Source organism: Oxyura jamaicensis, chromosome 4 (genome assembly GCF_011077185.1).
Source record: "Oxyura jamaicensis isolate SHBP4307 breed ruddy duck chromosome 4, BPBGC_Ojam_1.0, whole genome shotgun sequence".
In the NCBI taxonomy this organism is placed as follows: domain Eukaryota; kingdom Metazoa; phylum Chordata; class Aves; order Anseriformes; family Anatidae; genus Oxyura; species Oxyura jamaicensis.
This window is the reverse complement of record NC_048896.1, coordinates 15,284,590-15,307,813: the sequence shown is the minus strand read 5'-3', so window position 1 is coordinate 15,307,813 and position 23,224 is coordinate 15,284,590. Positions and strand designations below refer to the sequence as shown.

Here is a 23,224-nt window from a genome sequence, read left to right as displayed (position 1 = left end):
GCTCCAGAAGCCCAGTTTCCAGACGGCTGTTTTTTCCCTACAAGATTTTTTACACAGCCAGTTGCTGCTGTCACCCAGCTATCTGTTCCTCCTTGTTCCAAGCCTCAGCACCAAGCTGCTCCATAAATTCATTACTGCAGCTGGCACAAATGTCAGGGATGCCCAGATGGCTCTGGACCATCAGAGGTTGTCCCATTCTTGGCTGGGCAGCACAACACACACAGCCGTCACAGACTGAAATCCAAGCTGGAGCGGCTGAAGACTTGGCCCATGTTTTGAAATATGCTGTTTCTTTGTTGTCCTTAGTATTTCTCCAAAAAGAGACAAACCAGATTATCTAGTCATTTTGTAGTAATTACCCCAGGCACTTGATGTTATAGGGTGGAGTACCAGGAAGAATGCAGCAAGGTGAGTAGGACATAAAATCATTACAAGGGGTGTTTTTACAGATGCAGTGCCTCAGTAATGCCAAGGAGACCTGAGGGTTCTGTTGTGACCAATTATCACCCGATAAGGAGGACTTTTCTTCTTCATTTTCTCCCAGCTGATGTCCCATCCCAGGCTATAGGCAGATGTTGACTTTTGTATATGAAGAGTAAGAGTCAAATAGATGAGGACCATGTCCCTACAGAGCTCCCAGTCTTGGTGTTTCCTTAAGCTGGAGGCTGACAGGACGTTCCAGGCTCTGCCCATGTCTCAAGCCTTCTGGTCGGCTGGTTTCACTCAAGAGGTGGTTGTGATGCCACCCTTCCTCCCTGAACCGCTGCAGTATCAGGTCCACCCACTATACCAACACGCACCCTTATGAAGATGCCATTGAGTCAGTTCCTGTCCCTATGGCACAGCTCTATTCTCAGAAGGGTGAGCTGTTTTCTTCCTGCGACAGGAAAATGCCCTTCTTTATTTTCCATTCTTTTTTTTCCTCCGTTGACATGGATGTCTGGACTGCACAAAGGGCAAAATCAAGGAGGGACAGCCCTTCTTCCTGGGTTGTTTCCAACCCCAGTGGGATTAAAGTGTTGGCTATTTCACAAAGAGGTCCATTCATCAGGTTATGTTGTCTCCCAGAGAGACCTTTCAGGCCTAAAGCCTTCAGAGTCATTGACAATGAAACCAAAATTGGCCCTTCTCAGAAATCTCTTGATTTTTTTCAGTGACTTCAAATTCCTTCTTTGATGGTGGTCTGGGGGCCCCAAATCCCTTTCTATCCATCGTCTGCCACACAGTAAAGCACCAACCCTTCCCATCGAGCAGGATGGGAGAGGAACAGCACCAGAAGGGCACACTTAAAATCTCTGAAGAGGGCTGGGCAAAAATGTCTGACCCAAACCTACATTTTTAGCAATGAAAATTATTTTACAAATTCTTGTCAACATCTCAGCATGGATTTGATCTTTGATTTTTCAGCAAATTGTTGAAAGAGACCAAATGTTTCTGATGGGAGTATTTTGGATTTACTGCTTGTAACAGAGGCTTCTTTTCTCTCTCTACTTTTCTTTAAAACTGTTCTGCTTCACCTTGAATGCTGGAAAAAATGGAAATAATACAAATTCTTTTGCCTTGATTTAACTGAAACATTCCATCTAAGTCTCCTCCTCCCTAAGTTATTTCTTTCCAGTTTGCTTGGACACAGGAGAGGGGTGGGTGGGGTGAAGAAAGGACTGAACTTAACTGAGGTCTTTCCCTGTCTTGCACCTGTCTCGTGAGGTGATTCCCTGCCTTGTTCTCCCAGCGTCCTGATACTGGCATCAACAATTCCTGTAAGAAACAGGCTCCATAGGGAAAGACTGAAGGAGGAAAAAAATGGATCCAGGCAAGGCATCTTGTGAAGAATCCAACTCCTTAAACTGCTCTTAATCTGTGGTACACTAAAATCATAGAATGATTTGGGTTGGAAAGGACCTTAAAGATCACCTAACTGGGTCCAAAGGTACTGCTACATGCAGCACGGGGCAGCAGCATCCGCAGAATATTTAAGACAGGGCTCTCTTCCACAGCAAAAGGCTTTGTAATGCTCCTTTCCAGATTAATACTCCTTACCATGCTCCCTCAGAATTCGGATTTTTTAAACGTTGGTTTAGGAAAGGAGCCAAATTCAGCCTTGGTGTTTATGAACTCATTAGCACTCCCCCGTGAGGAAGCTGGCACCAGGGGGTTGATGTTAGGTATTATTCTCTCTTTCCCTCTTCTCTCCCACCCTAGAAAGTGATGCAATTTCATTCACTTGTAAGATCATTTGTGCCCAGTTAATAAACCCCCAAATGCTGAAATCCATAAAACCATGACCTGCAAAGTTTTTCCCAGGTACTTGCCACAGCTGGTAGCACAGTCCTGTGTGACATATGACAGTTTATTGAAAATATTTTATTGATTTCTCTAAGTCAGTTTTAATAAACACCAAAGAGATACAGTAAGTGGACTGGCAAAATGAGTTCACAAACTCAATTATCTGACATTTTCTTTCTCTGCAGGAAGAGAGCCAGTTCTGTAAAGAACAAGCTGAGAAGGCATGGTTTTGCCACAGTTCACAGAGGTTTAGCTTCTCTGACTGCACAGCATTTATGCTCAAGTCCAATAGCACTTCAGGTGAAATCAATAAGATTATTCATTGGTTTCAGCTGCAGTTTGATCAGCACCTTGCACCTGAGTCAGGTAAGAGTAATATCAACAGTTTTCAGAGGGTAAACAAGCCACTAACTGCATGGCCAGGCAGATTTTGCCAAAGAAAACTCTTCATGTTGGTTTGAAACTTCTTGTTACTTCCTCCAGGTCAGTTACCACTCTTGTACAAAGTCTGCACTCTGGAGGAAATGTACTGTGAAGTATGTTCAGTTATGCTAAAAGGCAACAGACCAGCTTCTAGCATCTTCAAACGCAGTGCATACGATTCTTCTGAAATCCATACTCTGCAGAAGATAAAACGAGAAGGGAGGATCTTCCATAATGCTCCAGCACTTCCAAGGAGATACAATTGGAGTCATCAAAATGGTAATTCCACCCTCACGCTGACTGTGAAATACAGGAAATGGCACCTCAGGTAACAGCACTTGTGGTTAGTGTTGGCTTCCGTGACCCCTGCCTGGAGAAGTTACACCAAAGACAGCCCCAGCTCCCAAGGCTTCATCTACTTTTAAGAAGTTCACTGTATGCACCAACACGGGACCTGAATACACCTTCCCTTCTCCCTCACGCGTTTCTAGTTCCATGCAGTGTTTATTCCCTAACATATAGTTGTGTAGCACTTCAAGATATTCCCTGCCCCAATCAGAAGGCCTTAGCTCCTAGTGAGAAGAAAAAAAGCTCCATTACTTCGGAGCCAGTCACTGATGTAAGGCTTTGTCATGCCAGTGAAAGCTGGCAGTTTCCGTAAGTGAAAATTTTACTTTTACAAACTGAGCGAATGTAGCTTATAAGTCAGCTCTGCACTGCATCCAAAGGTGAACGAGTCACCCCTGCAGCTGGGAAACCTCTCCCATTCCCCAGTTTCACCTCTACACCATTTTCCAGCAAACACCTCCCTCGTGAGCATGCGGCTGCTTGACCTGCACGGAGTCAGAGACGAGTGTGGTGCCTATCAGCGGAGTGCACCGGGGCTCTGGCTGCTGGGGCAGCCGTGCCCACCCCATTTCGTACGGCATGGCTGTGGTTTGGGTGTTCTTCCTGGCCTTTTGGGGTCCCGGTACCACTGCCAGGAACCGGAGAGTGTTTCTTCTGCACCTGCTCCAGTATCTGCAGCACCTGGAATTAGTAATCACAGCTGTAAGCAGGTTACTAATTAGGAGAAAGAACTAATTTGTTCTCCAGGTATTTAAATACCTGGTATTTAAATGCCCTGTTCTTTTTCAAGTTGCCTGTCTGGGTGTATCCTTGGGATTACACTGTCTATTCAAAGGTCTCTGGGACAGTTGTAAATGGAGAGCCTGCTGCACAGAGACCTTGGATCTCTTTCCCTGAATGAATCAGTCTGACGTTGCATGGAAGATGGGCCCAGCACAGAGAGGTGCAGTGATGTTTGCAGGACCAGGACACAGGCAACACAGAGCTCTGTTTTTCTGCTCTTTCATACCAGACTATGATAACTCCTTGTGCTATCACAGATTTCTTTATGGAACCAGGGAACTCCCAGCCTGAAACCCCCTTAATGGAGACGTGCAAAGCAGAGAGAGAAAGAGAGCAGAAATCAGATCACGATTAATTTTACCTGAGACTTGGGGATGATACCAACTCTGAAGAATCCTATATTTCCACTGTCAATTTTGGTACAGTCCACAACAGTAGAGGCAATATTCTCTGGAGAAGGACCATCGCAAAGAACTGCATCCACCTGAAGGGCAGCAAAATTTCACAGCAAGCTCAGGCACATAGGCAGAGAGATGGCAGCTTCCCCCTCTCAATATCTCAACAGCAGCCAGCTGCTACAGGCAGCTCTGCTCCTTCCTACCCCCCTGTGTAGCCACTACCTGCTGAATTTGGAATGAATGAACTCAGTAAAAGCAAAGAGAGAGCTCTGTGGGATGTAAATCAGCAATATAGCAAAGCAGGTTTGCATTAGATGAGGAGTTTTGAGGGAGTCCCATCCAAAATGAGATATGTAGAAAACCATTTTTAATTTTTTAGGAGTTAGTGGTGGGAGATTTGCACTGACTCTTGTTTAAAACTGCCTTAAAATAATCTGCCATGAATATATTTTCATAAGTGTCTTATTCTCAGGATTTAGCAGTGAAAAGCCAGCTGTCTGAATGGCCATGACTATTGTACTGCCAGAACTTACAGAAGTTCTAAAAGCCAGAAATGTTTTAAAGCTCTGGTGCCAGTTTTAGACCAGCTTCAGCTTTAGATGGGAATCTCCAATGGCAGCTGGAGCCCTGACGCATTCAGGCATCAGTTGTTTTATTGCTTGTACACAAAGAAGCATCTTTTTTTATTGCTCATAACATCCTGTGTTGGAAGATGAACTAACTCATGTTGCCAAGCCCTAACTATGCTGTCGAAAATAGAAGCATTTTGGTTTTCCAAAACGTTTCTTATTTTACACTGGTCTTTCACTCTAGCACCAACATGAGTGACAACGACATCTTTTTAATTACATGCTCTCCCATATTCTTGATATCATCTGTTCACTTGCCTACTGGGAACAGAATGTTCTCCCATCCCCGTATCTTTGGGGACCTACAGGGCTGAAAAGACACAAAGGCTCCATTACCTTATCTCCCAGCTTGGCGTACACTTGGTTGTGGTGTGTTGTGTCTGCCTCTCCTGTTGGGTTAGCTGACGTGACCACAATGGGGCCAACCTGGTGGCAGGAGAATGGAAAGAAGAGCCCTGAGCATGTTCTGCGGTACAAAACAGATGAGTTGAACTGTGAAGTTCCCTGTGACTCTATAAAGAGCTCAGTGTGGCTCTCCCAGGTAAACACCCCTTCTGCGTAGGCAACTAAAGTTGGAAGAGACAAATCCCTCCAAAACTGTGTGAGTGACTAAGACCCTGCTGATTTGGGGTTTCCTGATATTGAATCAGGAAAGAACATTTTATTTTCAAGCAATAGTAATCGCCTAAAAGGTACAATGCCTGTCCTAGAAATGCAGCAGGGAGCAGAACGAGCAGGGTGTCACGGTTTCTCTGGCAAAGCCCAGAAATACAGTGATTAACCGTGGATTTGAGCTGTGCAAGGGACGGCGATTCCGTTATTCAAGGTGAATTTACTAGCAAGGTTATGGGGTTGAATCCACTGTTCTTTGTAACACACCTCCTATAGCTCCTGCAGGTGGGAATAGCAGACTAACAATGCAATTCCTTCCACCCAGAGCATGGTTGCCACTGGCCAAGCCAGAGATCATCATTTTAAAGGCAAGACTATGGAAGAAAACTGCCTCTCAGCACACTAGGCAGCAGCATCAACATGCTCTCACCCAGAGCTGTGTCAATGTAGCCTGGGGGCAGCGCTCAGCACTGCAGCAGAAAGTTTCCTACCACGCTTTCTCTGTAGGTTTTATGCCAGTATGCTGCAGCGGATGGTGCATTCGCTTGCTGCTGCTGCTGCCAAGAAGAGGTCATGCAGCATGCTGCAGAAGCAGCTTTCTTCTAAGCAGGGATCAGAAAACCATACTGAGAAGCCAGCGTCTGGCCCACAGCGCTGTAATAACCTTGAAGCTATAGCAGGATAGGACAGGCTCTAATCCCACGTGTCTGGGCACCCTGAAATGTTTGTGTGCTCACCCCAGCGTCACACAGACATAGTCTGCCAGGTTGTTAGCCCAGCAGCTTCTGCCTGGGTAAAGTCACAAAGCAGGGATGCTCAGAACATAGTGCAGGTTGTAACTGATGTTGTTCTACATTTGGGACCCTCCCAAGCTATTCTGGCTTCAAACAAGCCTCTGCTTGCAACAGAAATGTTCAAGGCAGGAAATCAGACAATGTGTCTGTTAGTTATAACTCTTCTGGCATTCTGGTGGTCTGTTTTCTTGCTTTTAGCCTCTCTTCTGCAGTAAAATCAGTTACCAGCTGTCTGCATAACTCACCCATTCTTTCTTAATGATTTTTTTCTTGTGGGAGTTATTCAGTTCAGACTTTTCACTCCCCAGAAGACCACTCTGAACATGCTATCATCCTCACTGCTCTAAGATAAAAGGTGAGGACAGGTGACGTGCCAACACCCAGCAAGAGAGTGAGCTGAGTGCTGCAGTCTCTCCGTCCTTGACCCCTGAAGCAGCCCAGAAGACCTGGGTGCTGGTGGCTGACCCCACGTCTGATCCCTGTGCAGTGGAAGGCCAGGCCCCACTTGCCAGTGGCGCTGGGATGAGTGCCCCACGACCACTCACCAGGTCGATGAGGTGTGTGGTGACGGAGCAATCAGGGATGCGGACGGCAATGCTCTGAGGGGTACCGACGTATTTAGCAGAGTCCTTCATCCCCAGGAAGTCCACCCATGCACCTGCACAAGGAAGAGTGGCACAGCTCTTACTGGTGTATGTCCGTCCTCACGCAGTGGTCTTACCAGAGGCATTGCCATGGAGCTTATGGCATTGCAGGAAAGCATGACTTAAAAGTTGGAGTTTCAAAGCCAGTGCTCTCCAGAGAGCTTGAAACTAACAGCTTTTCCTCACCTCTGGGAACCACCAAGCTAATTGGAGATGGCCAGGCAGCTTCCATGAAGTCCCAGAGGAGGGGGCTGAACAAGTGCTTTGCAGGTTCCAGTTGCTTCAGGCTAGAAATCCAGAGTGACATGGGGCGCTCCTGAGCCTGGCGCTTGGAGCTGTAAAGGGGGCAAGAAAAAAAAAAAAAAAAAAAAAGAGTTTGGAAGTAAGCTAGAATTTATTTTAAAGCTGAAAAATAAATTGTGTTGGAGAAGCGTAGAGTTAGACGAAGGGTGTAGGCTCTACTACAGGTCAGCTGTCTGTAACAAAAGTAGGACAGTTCAACAGTTGACCTGCAAGGAAGGGACGTGAATGACTCTTCCTGATCATAAATTACAAATCACGGTCTTAGCTTCTTGTGTTGTGATGGGTAAAAGACCCAGTTGCCTAAGTTCTGAGGGGTCCCAGCTGCTTACAAAAGTACAGCTAGAGACATTTGTTAAATACAAGAGGGGTTTTGGTTGTGACAACATGTATCTAGATAAATAGAAGGGGTGCCCCGTTTTGACATTTCTTGATCTTTGAGTTTCCTTGTGATATCCAAGCTACCAGGCTCTATCACCTGTCAGGAGCCATTAGTTTGTTCTAAGACAATTCCAGCTCAGCTGTTTCCATTTCTCATTTGGATCTTCTCCCCAAGCTCGTCACCTTATTGTTCCTAGCAAAGCTAAGGCATGTGTCTCCTTGCTCTGGGCGGCTGCTGTAGCCAGGACTCACTATCAGCTGTGTGTCCTAGTGGCCTCCTTAGCCTAGCCAGGGAAACCTTCAGTGGAGCTGCGAGACACTTACCGGTGAGCTTTCTCCACAGCATCAGGCCGATTACAGGCTGCCACGAGCACATATACAGTATCTGTGGGGATGCCACAAGTCCCTCCGTTCTTCAGGATATCTGTTGACATGTGAACAGGGCAGAATCCCTTCAGTGACTAGAACTGAGGGGCTGTAATTCACGGAAGAGCTGTCACGGACAAAACAGCCAATTCAGTGCTCTCGTATCTCCTTTTCCCAACTGACACAGTATTTCCTCTGACAGTAAATTTTCTAGCATTCATCCAAGAAAAGATCTGGTTTTTAGGGGAGATCTGAGCCGTGTTCATTTGGGCCAGAAGTCATTCAGCCCTGTGGGAAGAGCAAGTACCTTGCTTTTTCTGTACAAAACTGTCAGTGGTAGCACTAGCCTGGAGGATTCGTGTATCACATATTGGGTGAGCAGACACGGATATGATACTGGACATACAGCAGCAAAATCACCTCTAAACTGAGGAACCGGTTCTATTTCCCACATAGTGTGTTTAGCTTCAAAAGACATTTGTAACTTGGCCCACTTGGTCAAAATGCGACCAGGTTATTGTGGTTTCCACATCTGGATTGGAAAAACATCCTTTCAATACTGTTCTGCTACAAAAATCTCCCAGAATTACCCCTCCACCCCACATTATCCCCTATACATTTCCCTTACCTGCAATTCTCTTGAGTGAGGAAGCTTTCCTGGCAGGCAGGTGAAGGCACTTGGTCATTCCTCCCCCCACACCACTGAGCTGCACAAGGGGCCTACCCATCGGCAAGCAGGAGCCCTCAAAGATGCTGTTGAAAAGCGCAGACAGGAAGCAGTAAAAGCTGACCAGACCAAAGATGACAGTAGCAGCAATGTCATAGCCAACTGGAAGAGCACCAACAGCATCCAGCAGGAAGCTGACAGCAATGAGCAAGAAAGTGAGGGAGTAAAAGAACCAGGCGATGTTTAAGAAGAGCGTGCAGAAGACAATGAAGCCGTTGAAAAGCATGAAAGCAACGATGCCTACTGCTGTGTGGAAGCTTCTGGTCATGCCGTAGAGGCCACCATATCTTGCCAAGCCCCAGATGATCCACATGACAGCATAGAGAATGAAGGCACTGCTCTCCAGGGTTTTACCCCGGGCAAAGGCCACTGAGCCACCTAGAAACTTAAGGATCCCACCAGCTACCACCACCCACGGGATTACAACAGTAGCGAGCGGAGCCTGTGGGTCCCCTGTCATTGTTATAGCAAAAGAAGCAAGGACGCTGCACGCATAGCCAAGTACTTCTGCATCGGCGTACTTGGAGTACCCTAGGTAGGGAGTGTGAAGGTCTGCCCCTTCACGAAGCTTCAGGAAACTGCTGCGAGCAAGCAGGGCCTTCACAACACCCTGCCCAACCGGGATTTTGGTGCCTGCTTTCACATTGTACAGGTGAATCAGAGCCATCAAGGCTGAGGCCACAAAGATGGCCACATCCACACCTTGGGGTCCACCTTCGAAAAATCCCTTGGGACGGCAAGCTAACGCAATGCAGTAGGCCACATAAAACAGCAAATACAGGCCATCCACCAGGCTCTTAAGAGTGAGAAAAGGAGCCAAGACAGCAAAAAGGATTGAAAAAACCACGAGGAATGGGGTCGGGAAGGATGGTTCCTCTGTTTGCCAGACTGGGTATAGAAGGCAATAGCCTCCTGCTAATTTCAGGATGGAAGTGAAACCGAAGAAGGTAGCCATTAGTATATCCATTGCACGGTACGACAAAACGCAGACTCCAATCTGGTAGACCCCAGCTGCCCACAGCCAGGGCACTTGTCCGATAAAAAGTTTGCTAGTGACGCCCAGGAGCCTGCAGCCAAAGACACTGGCAGACAGCATGTTCAGGATGACACCGAAAACCGCAAAATGATTCATGCTACCACTGGTGGGCTGGATCTGCTCATAGGCCTTATTCTTGGCCAGATCTGTGCCGGGGAGGGTAATTTTCTCTTTGGAGAGGAAATAAACAATCCTTCCCAGAGCAAAATAGCCACCAACCAAGCAGACAATCATATAATTGCAAGCCACAGCAGAGGAACCAAAAGACGTGCTATAGTGCACGGCGACTTCATGAGCACTGGCGAGCGAGATGGCAGAAGCAATCAGAGCTAGGACGGCCTCTCTGCTAAGGAAGCCCACCACTGCGATAATGAGCAGTGCCAAAGTAAACGTGACCAGGCCAGGCACCAAGGCATTGCGGAAATCACCGGTGTCGTTCAAAACTCCTTGCCCTTCCAGGATGAAGACCACTCCGTAGCCGCACCAGAACACTGAGATGGTCAGGCAGAGGGACAAGAACAGGGACGCATCTCTTTGGCTTCTCCGAATTCCTATGAAACAAAGGGGAATACAGGCAGAACTGTGATATTGACAAAGTAATGGAAAGCCACACTTATGATAGGCAGCTGTGCTACAGCAAGCACATGGTGTCTTGGAACCACAAGCATGTGGCTGCACAGGTCCTGCATGACTTCAGACAGAGCTAAAATGGGCTTGGGTCAGTCTGCACTGTGCCCCATTACACAGTGTAGACATGACTATAAAGACTCCCTCAGAGCAAACTGTGTGAACTCACAAGTGTTTGTGCCTCTCCCAGGCTGTCTGATTTGTAGTGGAAAAATTACCAGCTTCCAGTCTGGGATTTTCGTGTTCTCACTGCTCCAAGTCACAAAAGGAGAAATAATTCAGCATTTATTCTAAAGAGCATGGACTTTGTTATAATAAGTGATTTTTCCTCTTAGCCTCACATATTGGCAAGCAATTTCAAACCATGGATGCCTAAGCTAATCTAAGAAAGCTTGGGAACAGATTTTAGAGAAATTCACTCTCATTTGGAGTATATTCACTCTGTTATATATTCACTCTTATATACAGAGAGAGTATATTCACTCTGTTAAAACTCTCAGAGATTGTGATAAAGCATTTGTTCAAAACTAGCATTTATTTCTTTGGTTACTTATATAGGAAAAATGTGATGTGCTAATTGAAAAAACTGATTGTAAAAAATGCGTGTGTGTTGATTCCCCAGGCAGAACGGACCAGTGGTCTGGCAAGGCTGACACAGTTTGTATAAACCTGATGGCAAAGCAGTCCAAATACTTGTAAAGCTACAGGAGGGGGAGGCCTTGAAGCTGGCCACCCTCCGAGTCTTACCTGCATACGCCAAAAGCGATGATAAAATCAACAGAAGGATTCCTAAAGCTGTGCTGGGGATCACGGGGGCTGCTCTGGGTAAACTGTAGAAATGCACTGCCAGCAAGAGTGATCCTGTGTGTGACAAGGGAGGTGGAAAAAGAGAAAGAGCTTGTAAATTCTGGCCCCTAAAATACAGGGGAGAACCAGAGTGAAAAGGGCAGAGAAAAGAGAAAAAAATAACCATGCAAGATCTGCAAAGAATGAGATCTAGAAGGAGGGTGTTGTAACTTGGTTTGTGTCCAAGGTCTCACCTCTTTCTGGGTGCCCAGTTTTAAGAAACTTGAACTTATTTGTGTTTGAAAGTGCTCCGCTGTTGTTGGATAAAGGAAAAAATCGGATCTCAGATTCCAGTTAGACAAAAGGCAGACAGACAAGCACACACGCTCCAAAGACAATCCCATAAGCCGTGTGCCTACAGAAAGCTATCCTAAAACTGAAAAGTTGCAGCACTCAGAAAGACGAATTGCAAAGGAGGAAAAGAAAGGGAGTGAACACGGAAAACAGAGCAGCAGGGAAGACAGAGAGAGAAGGGGAAGAGAGGAAAATGCATCCAAATAAAAATCATTTATGAAAATGACTATCAAAAAGTTTTGATTTGCTTCCCACTCAAGATGGATTGAGTACAAGAATTCAAGCCAGCGTTTTAAAGCCAAGACAAATATTTTGTTGGCTGCTGAACCAGGCAGAGGGATCTCCGGATCTAAAAGTTTTACCCAAGCGGAGAAGATTCGGAACAAACAGATGCTTTAGCCCCTTCAAAAAGGGGGTTGTCCATGAAAGCTAGTCCCAACCCCATCCTCCCATGCCAAGAAGACTCGATCCCTACCTGCGGAAATGCCCAAGAGCCCTATGGAGTAATGCAGTGACTCAGCTTTTCTGACTGCCATCGCAGAGTCCGCTGAAGACCCAGATGCGGGCTGAAATGCTGCCTCTCTTTCCTCCCTAGCTCTTTATAACCAAACCAACTTCACTGGCCTGTGTTCCTCCCTGCTCTCCACCCCTTTTCCCTACAAACATCTTCTGTTAGTGTGTCTTTCTGCATGCGCGAGGAAATGCAAATGAGTTTCTTGCTGCAATAAATTTCAGTCTGTGAGTCAGAACGGGCTGCTGGTAGCTCCCTCCAGGGGCCTGTTAATTTTACTGTTGATTAACCCTTGTTAAAAAAGACACTTGAAAAATAACGCTGATGGTTTATTACTATTACTGCCTTTTTGCTATTGCCAGTAAAGAAATTATGCTGGTTAAAATTAAGGGTTTTTTAAAGAACCCATCTTTCTGGAGCAAACAAGTCCTTTGCAAGCCCAGGAGCTCCCCGGGGACCAGTTATTTCTCCTAACACCGGCCGTGGTCCTGCTGTTTGTCCCTGTCACAGCTATGAATGCCTGGCACCACCGTCCCGTGCTGGGCAAGCCCAGGGCATATTCAGTGCCATTCCCTTAAAGGTGGCTTTTGTCCATGTGCCGCTCCGTGTCAGCCTCTCTGCGCACACTCCCAGGGAACTCCTCCCAACTCCTAAGTGGCTTTCGTGAGTGAGAAGTGTGAGCATAAAATCTGGAAGAGTCTTGCTGGCTTTCCAGGAGAACTGTGCAGGCAGTGAAGTGAGTACCAGTCATTCCCACGATCCCAAAGGAGGCATAAGGGACCCATGGAGAATACGTGATCAGGCCATAAAGGTCTTTACCCATGAAGGAGGCCACAGAAAGCAGTGGACAGTGGCCCAGGGTTGTGATGAGATCATGTCGGTCACACATCTGGTGGGAATCCACAACAGTCCCAGACTGGATCCACAGCTAATGCTAAAAATGCTGCTCCTGCTGCTCCACCACCACGTGGACCAGGGTGGCATGCTTCCCTTGCACACCCGGATCCCTGCATTGGTTCCCAAACCTTCATGGTTTCTTCTCTGCTTTGGAGGATAACCTTGAAGAAGAGCTTTGGGGAAAAGGGTTCCTTCACACTCATCTTTGTTAGAATATTAACACAGATTAAAGCAAGGTATTAATGTGTGCAGGTACTCCCATGCAGAATGGAAAAACTCAGCCGAAAAGTATAAACTATCAAGAATATATCTATTGCAGATTGATCTTCAGGCTCAATATGTCTACTGAGATAGATGTTGTCACTAGAGGAAGCACTGCAACAACCGTTTTGCCTAGTTACACCTGAACAATGGTTTCAGTGAGGGGAACCAACACAGTCAGTCTGCAACATGCAGAGCTCGGTGATGTGGTTTACAGGAAATTTTACAGGAATAAGTTTGTTTAAATATCAGCCTTTAGCTATCTTTGTTCGATCAGTGATGGGACTGGTCTCCAACCAGCTGGAGGAGGAAGAAACTATTTGACTATTGAACTATGTTCATGTCGCAGCATGATTCAGCTATTTTTTCAAGTAAGAGGAAATAATGCATTTCTAAATCACATTCAGAATACCTCAGATATGAAACCAAACAGCATGGAAAAGGCTTTGGGAATTTTCTCCACGTATCTCACAGTTTAATTCCCGTTCTGGATAATAAAAGTCCTTTCTCCACCCACCATACAAGTGGTTTTTGTTCCTGATTGTATAGTTAGCGGCTGTGAGTATGTGGTGCCTGATTTTTTAAGCAGTTTTTTAATCAATTTTAAGAGATGCATGCAATAAATGAAGTCACATATATCAGAAAAGAGTACCTTCCTCATGCCTGCTATGAGTAAGGAACTTGCCAAAACACTATTTCATTATACTCTGGATATATTTCACGTCTCTTCCAAATATGACAGACTTGAGAAAATTTTCTTATAAATTATCCCTGAAAAAACATTCCTCCCCCAAGCTGCTTGAATTCTTTTGTTCTCTAAAGAATGGCAAGATAGCCTTAAGAGGCTATATTTATTTCAACGGTGCAAAGCTGAGAGAAAACAGTTCATAATCTTCTCAGGTATGAGCATATCAAGGACAAAGGAAAATGGGTTTCCACACGAGCAAGGGAACTTCCCCATCACATGCTGTGAATCTTGCAGCCACGTATCCCTATCGAGGTCAGGGGTCTGCCAGCTCTTGCAACCATTTTCCTGGTAAATGATGTTGTCACGTTCTTAGAGAAATGGTGTTGTCAATGAAGAATCACATTATTCATTTCTAACTCAGGACCTGAAGGCCAGGAAACAAACCGGGCACAAAGCTTCTGCTTTCCAGAGATGGGGTGGGAGGCTGAGGACATTTAAAGTCAGAAAAGGAAACCTTGCTGTTAAAACACAGGGGCTGCTCGTACAACGTAGGGTTTAAAAAATGGGGCACAGAGAGGAACTGCACTGGTTCAAATACTTGCTGTGGGCTGGCTCCCTGCGATACCATCTTATGCACAAAAATTTGCTGCTTTAGTCTGAAATAGAATGGAAAATCGACAGGCGAGAAGGAAAAACACAGCTGCTCTGTTGTACAGGTCGTGTCGGCTGGGGATGATTTGGCGACAACGTGCTGGGAAGGAGGTCTGCAAGGGAGCAGTCAATTGAGGAAACAAATAATATTTACATGCCCTGCCCGTGGCACTGGAAATAAAACCTTCTTGCCAGTAAGAAATTCAGCCCAGCCCTCCTGGCCCCACCTGCTCCTGGGGGAGGGATCATGCTATAAAAGTCTCCAGGCAGCGCACAGAGATGCACAGCAAACTGGGACTCTCTGGGGACTCCTCCTGCTCTGCCTGTGACCATGGGAAAGAAAGTGGCTGTTGTGCTTGCTGGCTGTGGGGTGTACGACGGGAGTGAGATCCATGAGTCTTCTGCTGTGCTGGTGCACCTCAGCAGGGAGGGGGCACAGGTAAGAGGCACCTGGCAGGCTCCTGCCCCATCCTTTTGCCCTTGCTCTGCTTTTCATTCGCCCCCCGGTTGCACAAAGTACTCTGCTGTAAGGAGCTTTGCGTCTTGCCAGACAAATCACAAGCTCCCCGTTGCTGCTGGGGTAATTGCGAAGCGTAAATGGCCGGAGTCAAAGCAAGCAGCTTGGTGTCAGGGCTGCTACAGCAAGCAGGGACCATGCCCTGCGCTCTGCTCTGCTCTCCCAGCTTAGCTGGAGGAGATTGGCTGGGTGCTGAGCACAGAGCTCAGCAGCTCTGTCAGCTACACAACCTCTGAAACAAACTTTCTTAAATGAATCTATTTTTGGCTTGCACTTCCTCTTTTCTCCTATGGTATTTCTGTTTCAAAGACTACTATTGACTTTGGTTGCTTGAAATCCATCCTCTTGAAGCCCTGGGGATTAAAACAGAAAATAGAGTTCCTGTGAGTTAGATGGGAGAAGGGGCCAAAAAGGTGATCTTCAAGCACCGGCTCTAATATGCAATCAATCACAACGGCTGCTCTTTGAGAGCCAAAGAAGAGGGAGAGAAGCCCCGTGTAACGCTAACCTCGGCTCTGAGCTGCCCACAAACCTGGGTCAGTTCTCCTGGAAATCAGACTGCTGCCAATTTTGAAGGCTCATTGGTGATTTACATGTGCTGCAGAGCCTGCCCACCCAACTCCAGAGCCTTCAAAGCGTGTATTCACTTCGTGGACTACAGCTAAGACTTGTCCAAAACTTTTCTCCACTGTTTGTAGTGTTGCTTCATCTGTCCCGGAGCTGCCGTAGCTCTCCCCCTGCCTTACCCTAGGCTGCACGCTCAGAGCACTGTCCTGCACTCATCCTTGGTTGGCAGGGACCTCTAGTGGAGGAAACTCGGGCATTATTTCCCCCACACCCCCTTAATTTTCTGTTCTGCTTGCCTAAGGAAGCAAAGCTTGTACACAGCCACAAAATCTATCACCCCCTATTTGCCATCTCCCACTCTGATTTTCTGCATGCGAGCTTGAAACGGTTCAGAAGGAAGGCGAGGCGCTTTCTTGAAATACTCTGGCTGTGGGAGACCAGTGGGCCGGGAGAAGAAACTCAAAGTCCTGTCGGAGGGTGGTGGTTTGACAGCAGCTTGCAGGGTGCTGGGTGCTCAGCAGCCAGGACAGCACTCGGGCTGCTGCAGTGAAGGTGATTGCTTGGGATGAAGGTGGAAAACTAAGAAATGTGATTCACACGTGGCTCTTGGAATGAATCATTTTCCTAGGAAGGAAAGGGGTGGCTGCTCTGTTTCCACCACTTCAGCCCCTCAAATAAGCAGTGTGGGCTATAGCCTCTGCTGAATACCCTCCTTCTTGTAAGGTGAGGGTAAATGTTTCCATGCAGAAGTTACAAAACAGCTTTCTTTTGCCTCTTCATAACAATACCTTCCTATTGCCACTATCAGATAGAAGTGAGCCTGAAGGTCACTTGAAATCTCCAGCAAAGTTCTTTCTGCTACCTGTGGTCTTTAACATGCTTAGGATACATGCCTGAAGGATAACAGACCTTCCCTTCCCTTCTCAGGCAGAGGTTTATGCTCCTAACGTTGACCAGATGCATGTGGTGGACCATGTGAGAGGACAGCCAACGCAGGAGAAGCGCAATGTGTTAGTTGAAAGTGCCAGAATAGCCAGAGGCAACATCAAGGATCTGGCTAAGCTGGATGTGAAGGGGCTGGATGCCCTAATAATACCAGGTAGGAAGGACAGCATGTGGGGTGTGCATGCCTGGGGTCTTGGGAACAGCTTAAATATTCATGAGCCTTGAATGGCATGGGAGCCATGGGCTGGACAGGAGCTGGGCAGAGCACTGGCAAGAAGATAAGCTGAGAGATGGGACCGGCCAGATGGCCATCTTCCATCTGTGCTTGCACAGACATATTACAAGAGCACATGGCAGTGCAGGAACTCATCCACAGAGAAGAGGGCAGATAACTGTCAATTGATTTACCCTCTGATTATCTGCTTGGTCTTACATCCAGCAGAAACGAGCTATCCCCTCCCTCATCGACACACTGCCCTCTGGGGAAGAGAAACAGAAGCTGGGAGACAGAGGGGGGTGACTCAAAAGTGAAAAGCCTGATCTTTTTTTGAAAGATTCCTTGGTGAAAGTATGGCCAAATGATTTCAGTGGGAATTGATGAAGCCTGGAGTGAGGACTGCTTGTCTTTTAGTCAAGTGAAAGCTTGTCAGCATGCCCCGCCATAACAGGGTGAAAGCACTGATACCTCTCCAGTTCAGTTCTGTTTAGAAGCAGAGATGGTGCTTTGGAGTCTTGTCTCGTGGCAGTCAGGAAACAAAAATATTCAGCGGCTCACAATGGTTTAGCTTTCTTCTGTCAACGTTGGGCAAATACTTCCATCCAGCAAATCCATTTTAGCATTTTTACAAAGCACAGCAGACAAAAGACTCCTGCCCTGGAGTACTAACCTTTCTGTTTCCCTGTTCTCAGGTGGCTTCGGAGTGGCTAAAAATCTGAGTACTTGGGCCACCCAAGGAAAGAACTGCACAGTATCCAAAGAGGTGGAGGATGTCCTGAAGGCATTCCATGCTGCCAAAAAGCCCATCGGCCTGTGCTGCATCTCCCCAGTGCTGGCAGCCAAAATCTTCCCCGGCTGCGAGCTGACCGTGGGTCACGACACGGAGTGTGAGAAGTAAGTAACTGTGCAGTGCTGATATATAATCACACCACGGAGCGTATGCTGATACATAATCACACCCCAGTATATGTAGTACCGCTGGCTAAAAGTTAAGCAGATCCTAGGCAGGAACAAGATGGCTGCTGAACACACGGTGGTGTTATGAGAGGCAGGGATATGATCTGTCCTTGCCCATTAATCTGTCCTTACCCATCCATGAAAGCTGTGACCAAATTCTTCCAACAGCAGGGAAGAAACTATGATGGCTCTGGCTACTAGGCTAGGAAGCTGGTGAAGAAACCAAACCAAAAGGAAAAGTCTAGAGTGTGCATTTAAGCAGCGGCACAGCTATAGTGGAATGTCAAGGTTTTGTGTTGGCTTCACTTCAGATTTTTAACTCACTGTGATCTGGAGGCTTTCTGGGTTCTACTGTCCTAGAGAAATCCTTCTGATGGGAAAAGATTTACAACTTATCAGTCAGGCTTTTTGAAGGGACCATCTTATCTCTGTAACAGCCTAGAAGCTGTTGCTGTGAGGCACAACCAGGCTGTTCACTCTAGGCCTCTTTCAGATCTCTCTCTGCAGTGACAGCTCTTCTGCACAGGGTTTATTCTCTTTTCTTCTTCTAGATGGCCTTATGCGAAGACTGCTGAGACCATGAAGGAACTGGGCTGCAAGCATGTGAATAAACATGTCACTGAAATTCACGTGGACGCGAAGAACAAGCTGGTGACCACCAGTGCCTTCATGTGCAATGCCCCCATTCACGAAATCTACGACGGCATCGGAAAAATGGTGAAAGAAGTGGTCAGACTTGCCTGAATGCCACAAAGCCACAGAATCCAGCTCCTCCGGAGAGCAGGCACTAGGCCTTGCACTTCCCCTTTCATACCCACATGTCAACAGGCAAACTGCGGCTCAGAGTTCTTCCCCCCGTGGCCCACCGGTAGCCCCTGAGGAGGGAGAACCGGAGCAATGTCAGCAGTGGCACGCTTCGCCAAGGACACGCCACTTACTGCGCTGATCACAAGCCGGCAGTAACTGGAGTGTCAGCGTGCGTCCAGCTGACGTGCAGGTGCCACAGGGCTCACGTGCAGCCACTGTCCCTGGTTTTGAGCAGTTGCCTGGTCATTTCAGCCATGCCGTGGCTGACCCGACGTATCACCTGTGAACAGGAATTGGTCTGCTTCCCGGATCTGTTATAAACCCATCTCTCCCTGCATATGGCCACCTCACAGAATGGATGAATCAGTGGCAAAAAAAAAACACACAATTTTGGTACTCAATAAAACAGATATATTTTACATGCGCTGAGTTCTGCTTTTATTTTTGCCTTTTACTCTGGATGAGGACCTGCTCTTAGTGTTACTGGTTGGCCAGTGGGTGGGGAAAATGGTATGGAAAGAAGTCACTAGTAACAAACTCCACCGTGTTTTGAGAATTTGTCAGAACTCAGACTTGGGCATGAGTGACATTCGTTGGTGAAAACAGAAGCAAACCAACATTAGTTTAACAAGAAGTGGTTAAGTTCTGCTCTTGTATTAACCCAAGACCCGTTATGGCAGCATGGAGTATTTTGGAAGCAGCCGAGCCAGAAAGAGTCAAGGGTGAGACCTAGGGCTGCAGTTTCCAGAAAAATTCGTAGAAACAATGTGGAAGCAACAATTCTGCATCCCAACAGGGACAGACAAGATACTAATCTAGCTGAAACTAGAATGGCAGACTGCAAACTGCTTGGGTGACTGCAAAGTCTGGCAAACAGAAGGCACAAAGAATAGCTGAGCATCCCACTGAGCTGTTCAGATAACAAGCCAGGCACGGATTTCTAGGGCCAGAAGGAACCATTTGTCTGCATAATCTGACTGCTCTGCAGGAGCTGTAAAGAGCACAGTAACTCACATTTTACTGAAGCAAACCTGCTGAGAAGACTCAGTTGTGACTTAACGATACTGCTATACTATTTCATAGCTCATTCCCACAGTTAATCAATGTTATTTAAGATAAACCATGCCTTGTTTCTCTCACAGTTGAAGAGCTTACTTTTCAGGAAAATGCAGGTTTGTCTCCATTAGATTCAAAAGCTTTTTAGTGGTAGCTGGTATGTTCTTCTTATATAGGCTCTTATTCTACATGAAACATTATTAAATCATTAGAGACTGAGCTGTTAAATTGTCTCAGTTTAAGACATTTTTTCTAAGCCAACAATTATTTTCTGAGGCTCTTCTAAGCAAACTCTTCAGGCTTTTTATATCCTTTCAAAAACACTGGCATTTTGCACTCTCAACAATATGGAAAGATCCTTCAAGACTCCACCCGTGAGCAGAGAGGGAAGGAATTAACCCACATGTTGCAGTGGAGTAGCAAAGGACTCAAGTGCTTCTGGCCGGGACAGAAAAGCCCAGAGTAGCATAATAGGACAGTTTTACCTGCTTTCTAAAAACACAGAGCTCATCCAATCACTCTTTCTGTGTTATTTTTTTCCCCACTGCTACCCCTGCCAATCATTTTAAAGCTGCTGCCCACCTTCCACAACATTTAATAAAGATATTAAAGCTTTATATATACAGGACCAGCTAGTTTCAGGACAGTAGCTGCCAGGAGGAAGAGGGAATGTTTGCTTAGCATGAAAAGTCCACAGTTCTCTTGGTCCTTCGGCAATCCCCCAGAGAGAACTGTGCTGAGTAACCCAACCGCAGAAGAACATTCGGTCTAAATCTGCGTTCCTAAATCATTAGGAAGGAAGCACAAATCCATGGGAGACCTGGCCTTGTTACATCTTCCACCTCATAGCTACACAGTTTTCTCCTGTACTAGTGTTTCTGAAGGGAAATCCAAAGCCTAAGGTATTTATTACTTTCAGAAAGTAACCGCTCCCAAGACCTCAAATCTTGTCTTTTACATAGTGCAGGAGATCAGGAAGGGCAGAGAAGTTTCTGCTATAAGTGCTACCATTTGGGAGTTATATGGGATTTTCTGAGGTTAAGGTGTTTTGACTAATTTATCAGATAGGCTGAAAAGCTATAGGATGCAATTACAACAGACAGAACTCCAGGGGCTAGCTGCAGAATGTGAATTAAGCTCAACCTTTAGAACCAACCCACACAGACACAGAGTTAGTAGCAACACTGTTTACTGGTATGTGGAAAACTGCTTGCAGTAATGGGGCAGAATCAACACCAAAGATGAAACATTAACAATATCTCGGTATGTTTTCACACCCAAGAAACGCAACAAACAAAATATAATGAAGTTGGAGAAAAGTCACATGGCAACCAGTTGCTTACAACTGAATGGGAGAAAAAAAAATCACACAGTTACAGATCAGTCAACGTCAGAATCCTCAGGAACTCCTGTTGATCCACTTCCCCATCTCCATCCACATCTGCTTCATCAATCATCTCCTGGGGGATAGCAAAGATTTGGGAGACCAGATTAGGTGGGATCTGAGAGGGTGGAGGCCACTAAAGCCTGGTGTTTGCCACTGATGTTACCAACAAAGGTCTCAGGCAAGGCTTCACGTTAACATAATGCAAGACAGACATTGTGCCCCTTGCAAAGCAACACAGCACAGCTCCCCAACCAGTAAGACATTCCCCTCCCTCCCCAAGCAAGAGGAATATATTTGTAATTCACAAACCTGCAGCTCCTCATCTGTGATGTCTTCTCCAACCTCAGTAGCCACCAGCTTGAGTTTCTCAAAGGAGATCTTGCCAGTGCCATCATGGTCAAACAGCTTGAAACCTTTCAGGATCTCATTTTTTGAATACGGCTCTGCCTTAGCAAGGAAATTAAAATGTCATCATGCAAGCATGGCATCTTACTGCTCTACAATCCCCAGTCAGGCACTTTACATAGCAAACATTTAGAATCAAATCCAAGACATCATTTGGGGGAAAAAAAAAAAAGGTGATAGAAGGGGGTTATTTATCACTGCTGCTTCACTTTTTTTTTTTTTTTTTTTTTTTTCCCCCCCCCCTTGTGTTACTGTGTGTTAAAGGAAAAGTTCCAAGAATAATTGTCGGAACAGCAAGGATATTTGGCCTGGAATATCCCAATGAAGCTTTGTCAGGAAGAGAGGGATTAGCAATGCTACTGGAAGAGGGAGCAGCTGCCAAGAATGACCCAATGGCTACAGCTAGATTTTATTTAAAAAGTAAGCCAGGCCTACGCTGGCTCTGACTGCCTTTAGTCACCTCACACACAGGCACTACATACAGAAGCCTGCCGTTAGGTGTGAGCTTTGACCAAACTCCAAAGCATTACTAGGGGGAAAATGTGGATCTTCACTTAGCTCTTAGCCCAAGCCCAAGCATACACACCCTGGCAACTATGATAGCATGGACACAGGAATGGCAACGCCTGCAGTGCCCCAGTCACCTCCCCAGGCACCCCACAAAGCCTTGCAATGAAAACACAAGGATGAGAGAGGCAGAACCAGGCACGCTGGTGCTCTTTGAGAACAGCCTCTGCATGCAGCCAGGCACTAGGGGATACAGAGGGGTCTTGAGCCACAGGCATCCCAGATGGGTGATGCAGTCTAGAGAGCGTGAAGCAAAAGGCTGATATCGAACAGCAGCTCTGAGGACACTCCACAAGCAGGAGGTGCTGACAACATCCGTGGGCATTGAGGGATGATTTCTCTACAGGTAGCAAAATGTTCGTGTTCGTCCAAGGTGTGGCATTTGCTCCCTGCTGTCTTGATTTTAAGAAAGTCAAGAACTGTGCGACTATAAACGCAGATGGAAATTCCACGTGCAAAGGTTTAAGGAAGGGAAAACGGGGGCTGCACCGTCATGTTGCGCTCCTCTCTGCTGTGGTTTGAACATCAACAGCAGGACTCCTTCCTGGAGGTTGCTGGGTCCTTCGGTTCCGCAGGGAAATCCCCTGGCACTGTGTGTGTGTCAGCGCACCCGAGGCTGGGGAGGAGCTGTAGGCTGAAATGCAGCTGTCTCTACCTGAAGCGGCCGCTCTGCGCCCTCTACAGCTCGCAGAAAAAAGGCAGGAAGGGTAAAAACTCACCCTGGGGCAGGTATCTGAAACAGTTCAGCTGAAACTCCTGATTCCCCCCCTGCAGGGAACCAGAGTTACCCAGTCTGCTGCGAGTACCTGCATTGTAAAGTTAGGCAAGAGGAATTTCAATCTTTGCGACCAGCTGGGCTCACACACCATTTTCTGAGCCATCACCTGCAGAAATGACTCAAAGTTGATCTTCCCTGACCCTTCCTCATCAACTTGAGAGATAATTCTCCTCATCTCCTCTTTCCTCAGTTCACAGCCCAGGGCCCTCATGGTTATCTGCCAAAAGAGAAAATAGACCCATGTCTGTGTACGAATCAAACAGAAACAAAGAGGGAAAGATGTCTGAAACAAGCGGGTTCATGCAAATTGAGGGGAAAAACAAAACAAAACAAAACTTTTTGCCACACTGGAAATCATATGCAAAGATAACCGTCCAAACAGCTTGTCACTGTGCAGACATCAGAGCAGAGCTCCCTGAGGTCTTCTGACTTTGGTTCATGACCTGGGCCCGTGGCAACAGGCTACACATGTTCATGAGGCTATCCTTGATAACTTACCCAATTAAGGAGTTTCAACCC

General features: G+C 46.6%; 3 protein-coding genes across 11 annotated transcripts in view; 1 reads left to right on the top strand and 2 right to left on the bottom strand.

Moving 5' to 3' along the window:
• Positions 1–2,343: 2,343 nt before the first annotated feature.
• Positions 2,344–12,419, bottom strand: LOC118167147. 3 transcript variants are annotated; one of them, XR_004750968.1, is made up of 10 exons: positions 11,970–12,419; positions 11,102–11,215; positions 8,593–10,278; positions 7,923–8,022; positions 7,104–7,252; positions 6,819–6,931; positions 5,204–5,293; positions 4,202–4,324; positions 3,490–3,738; positions 2,344–2,906 (listed from the first exon to the last, which is right to left on the bottom strand). XR_004750968.1 is itself a non-coding variant. In XM_035326392.1 (10 exons), the coding sequence occupies exons 1-9, from the start codon at positions 12,028–12,030 to the stop codon at positions 3,553–3,555; spliced, it is 2,622 nt and encodes an 873-aa protein (XP_035182283.1). In that variant the 5' UTR covers positions 12,031–12,418; the 3' UTR covers positions 2,344–3,009; positions 3,543–3,552. The 3 variants fall into 3 exon arrangements, 2 of the variants coding, with proteins under 2 accessions (XP_035182283.1, XP_035182282.1); XM_035326392.1 differs by having other exon boundaries at positions 2,344–3,009; positions 3,543–3,738; positions 11,970–12,418; XM_035326391.1 differs by having other exon boundaries at positions 3,543–3,738; positions 11,970–12,415.
• A 2,289-nt stretch (positions 12,420–14,708) lies between these two features.
• LOC118167058 (glutamine amidotransferase-like class 1 domain-containing protein 3A, mitochondrial) lies at positions 14,709–18,673 on the top strand. The gene is made up of 4 exons (XM_035326289.1): positions 14,709–14,941; positions 16,514–16,685; positions 17,441–17,642; positions 18,257–18,673. The coding sequence occupies exons 1-4, from the start codon at positions 14,834–14,836 to the stop codon at positions 18,447–18,449; spliced, it is 675 nt and encodes a 224-aa protein (XP_035182180.1). The 5' UTR covers positions 14,709–14,833; the 3' UTR covers positions 18,450–18,673.
• A 2,067-nt stretch (positions 18,674–20,740) lies between these two features.
• LOC118166711 (caltractin-like) overlaps positions 20,741–23,224 on the bottom strand; it is a 4,048-nt gene continuing 1,564 nt past the window's right edge. For 4 of the 7 annotated variants that reach the window (XM_035325839.1, XM_035325843.1, XM_035325842.1 and 1 more), the window contains exons 2-4: positions 22,734–22,922; positions 21,265–21,402; positions 20,741–21,028 (exon numbers count right to left, since the gene is read on the bottom strand). In XM_035325839.1, the coding sequence (XP_035181730.1) occupies positions 20,942–21,028; positions 21,265–21,402; positions 22,734–22,922 (414 nt within the window). In that variant the 3' untranslated portion in view covers positions 20,741–20,941. Of the gene's footprint in view, positions 21,029–21,264; positions 21,403–22,733; positions 23,219–23,224 lie in introns of those variants that run through there. The other 3 variants (XM_035325840.1, XM_035325841.1, XM_035325844.1) reach the window with 3 other exon arrangements.

Excerpts from the sequence above, each read along its gene's own strand:
- LOC118167147 (XM_035326392.1), bottom strand. The coding sequence starts at position 12,030 with ATGGCAGTCAGAAAAGCTGAGTCACTGCATTACTCCATAGGGCTCTTG. Across the intron at positions 10,279-11,101 it reads ATCGCTTTTGGCGTATGCAG|GAATTCGGAGAAGCCAAAGA; the intron begins GTAAGACTCGGA and ends TTTGTTTCATAG. Across the intron at positions 5,294-6,818 it reads CCACACACCTCATCGACCTG|GTTGGCCCCATTGTGGTCAC; the intron begins GTGAGTGGTCGT and ends TCCTGCCACCAG.
- LOC118167058 (XM_035326289.1), top strand. The coding sequence starts at position 14,834 with ATGGGAAAGAAAGTGGCTGTTGTGCTTGCTGGCTGTGGGGTGTACGAC. Across the intron at positions 14,942-16,513 it reads TCAGCAGGGAGGGGGCACAG|GCAGAGGTTTATGCTCCTAA; the intron begins GTAAGAGGCACC and ends TTCCCTTCTCAG. Across the intron at positions 16,686-17,440 it reads GGATGCCCTAATAATACCAG|GTGGCTTCGGAGTGGCTAAA; the intron begins GTAGGAAGGACA and ends CCCTGTTCTCAG.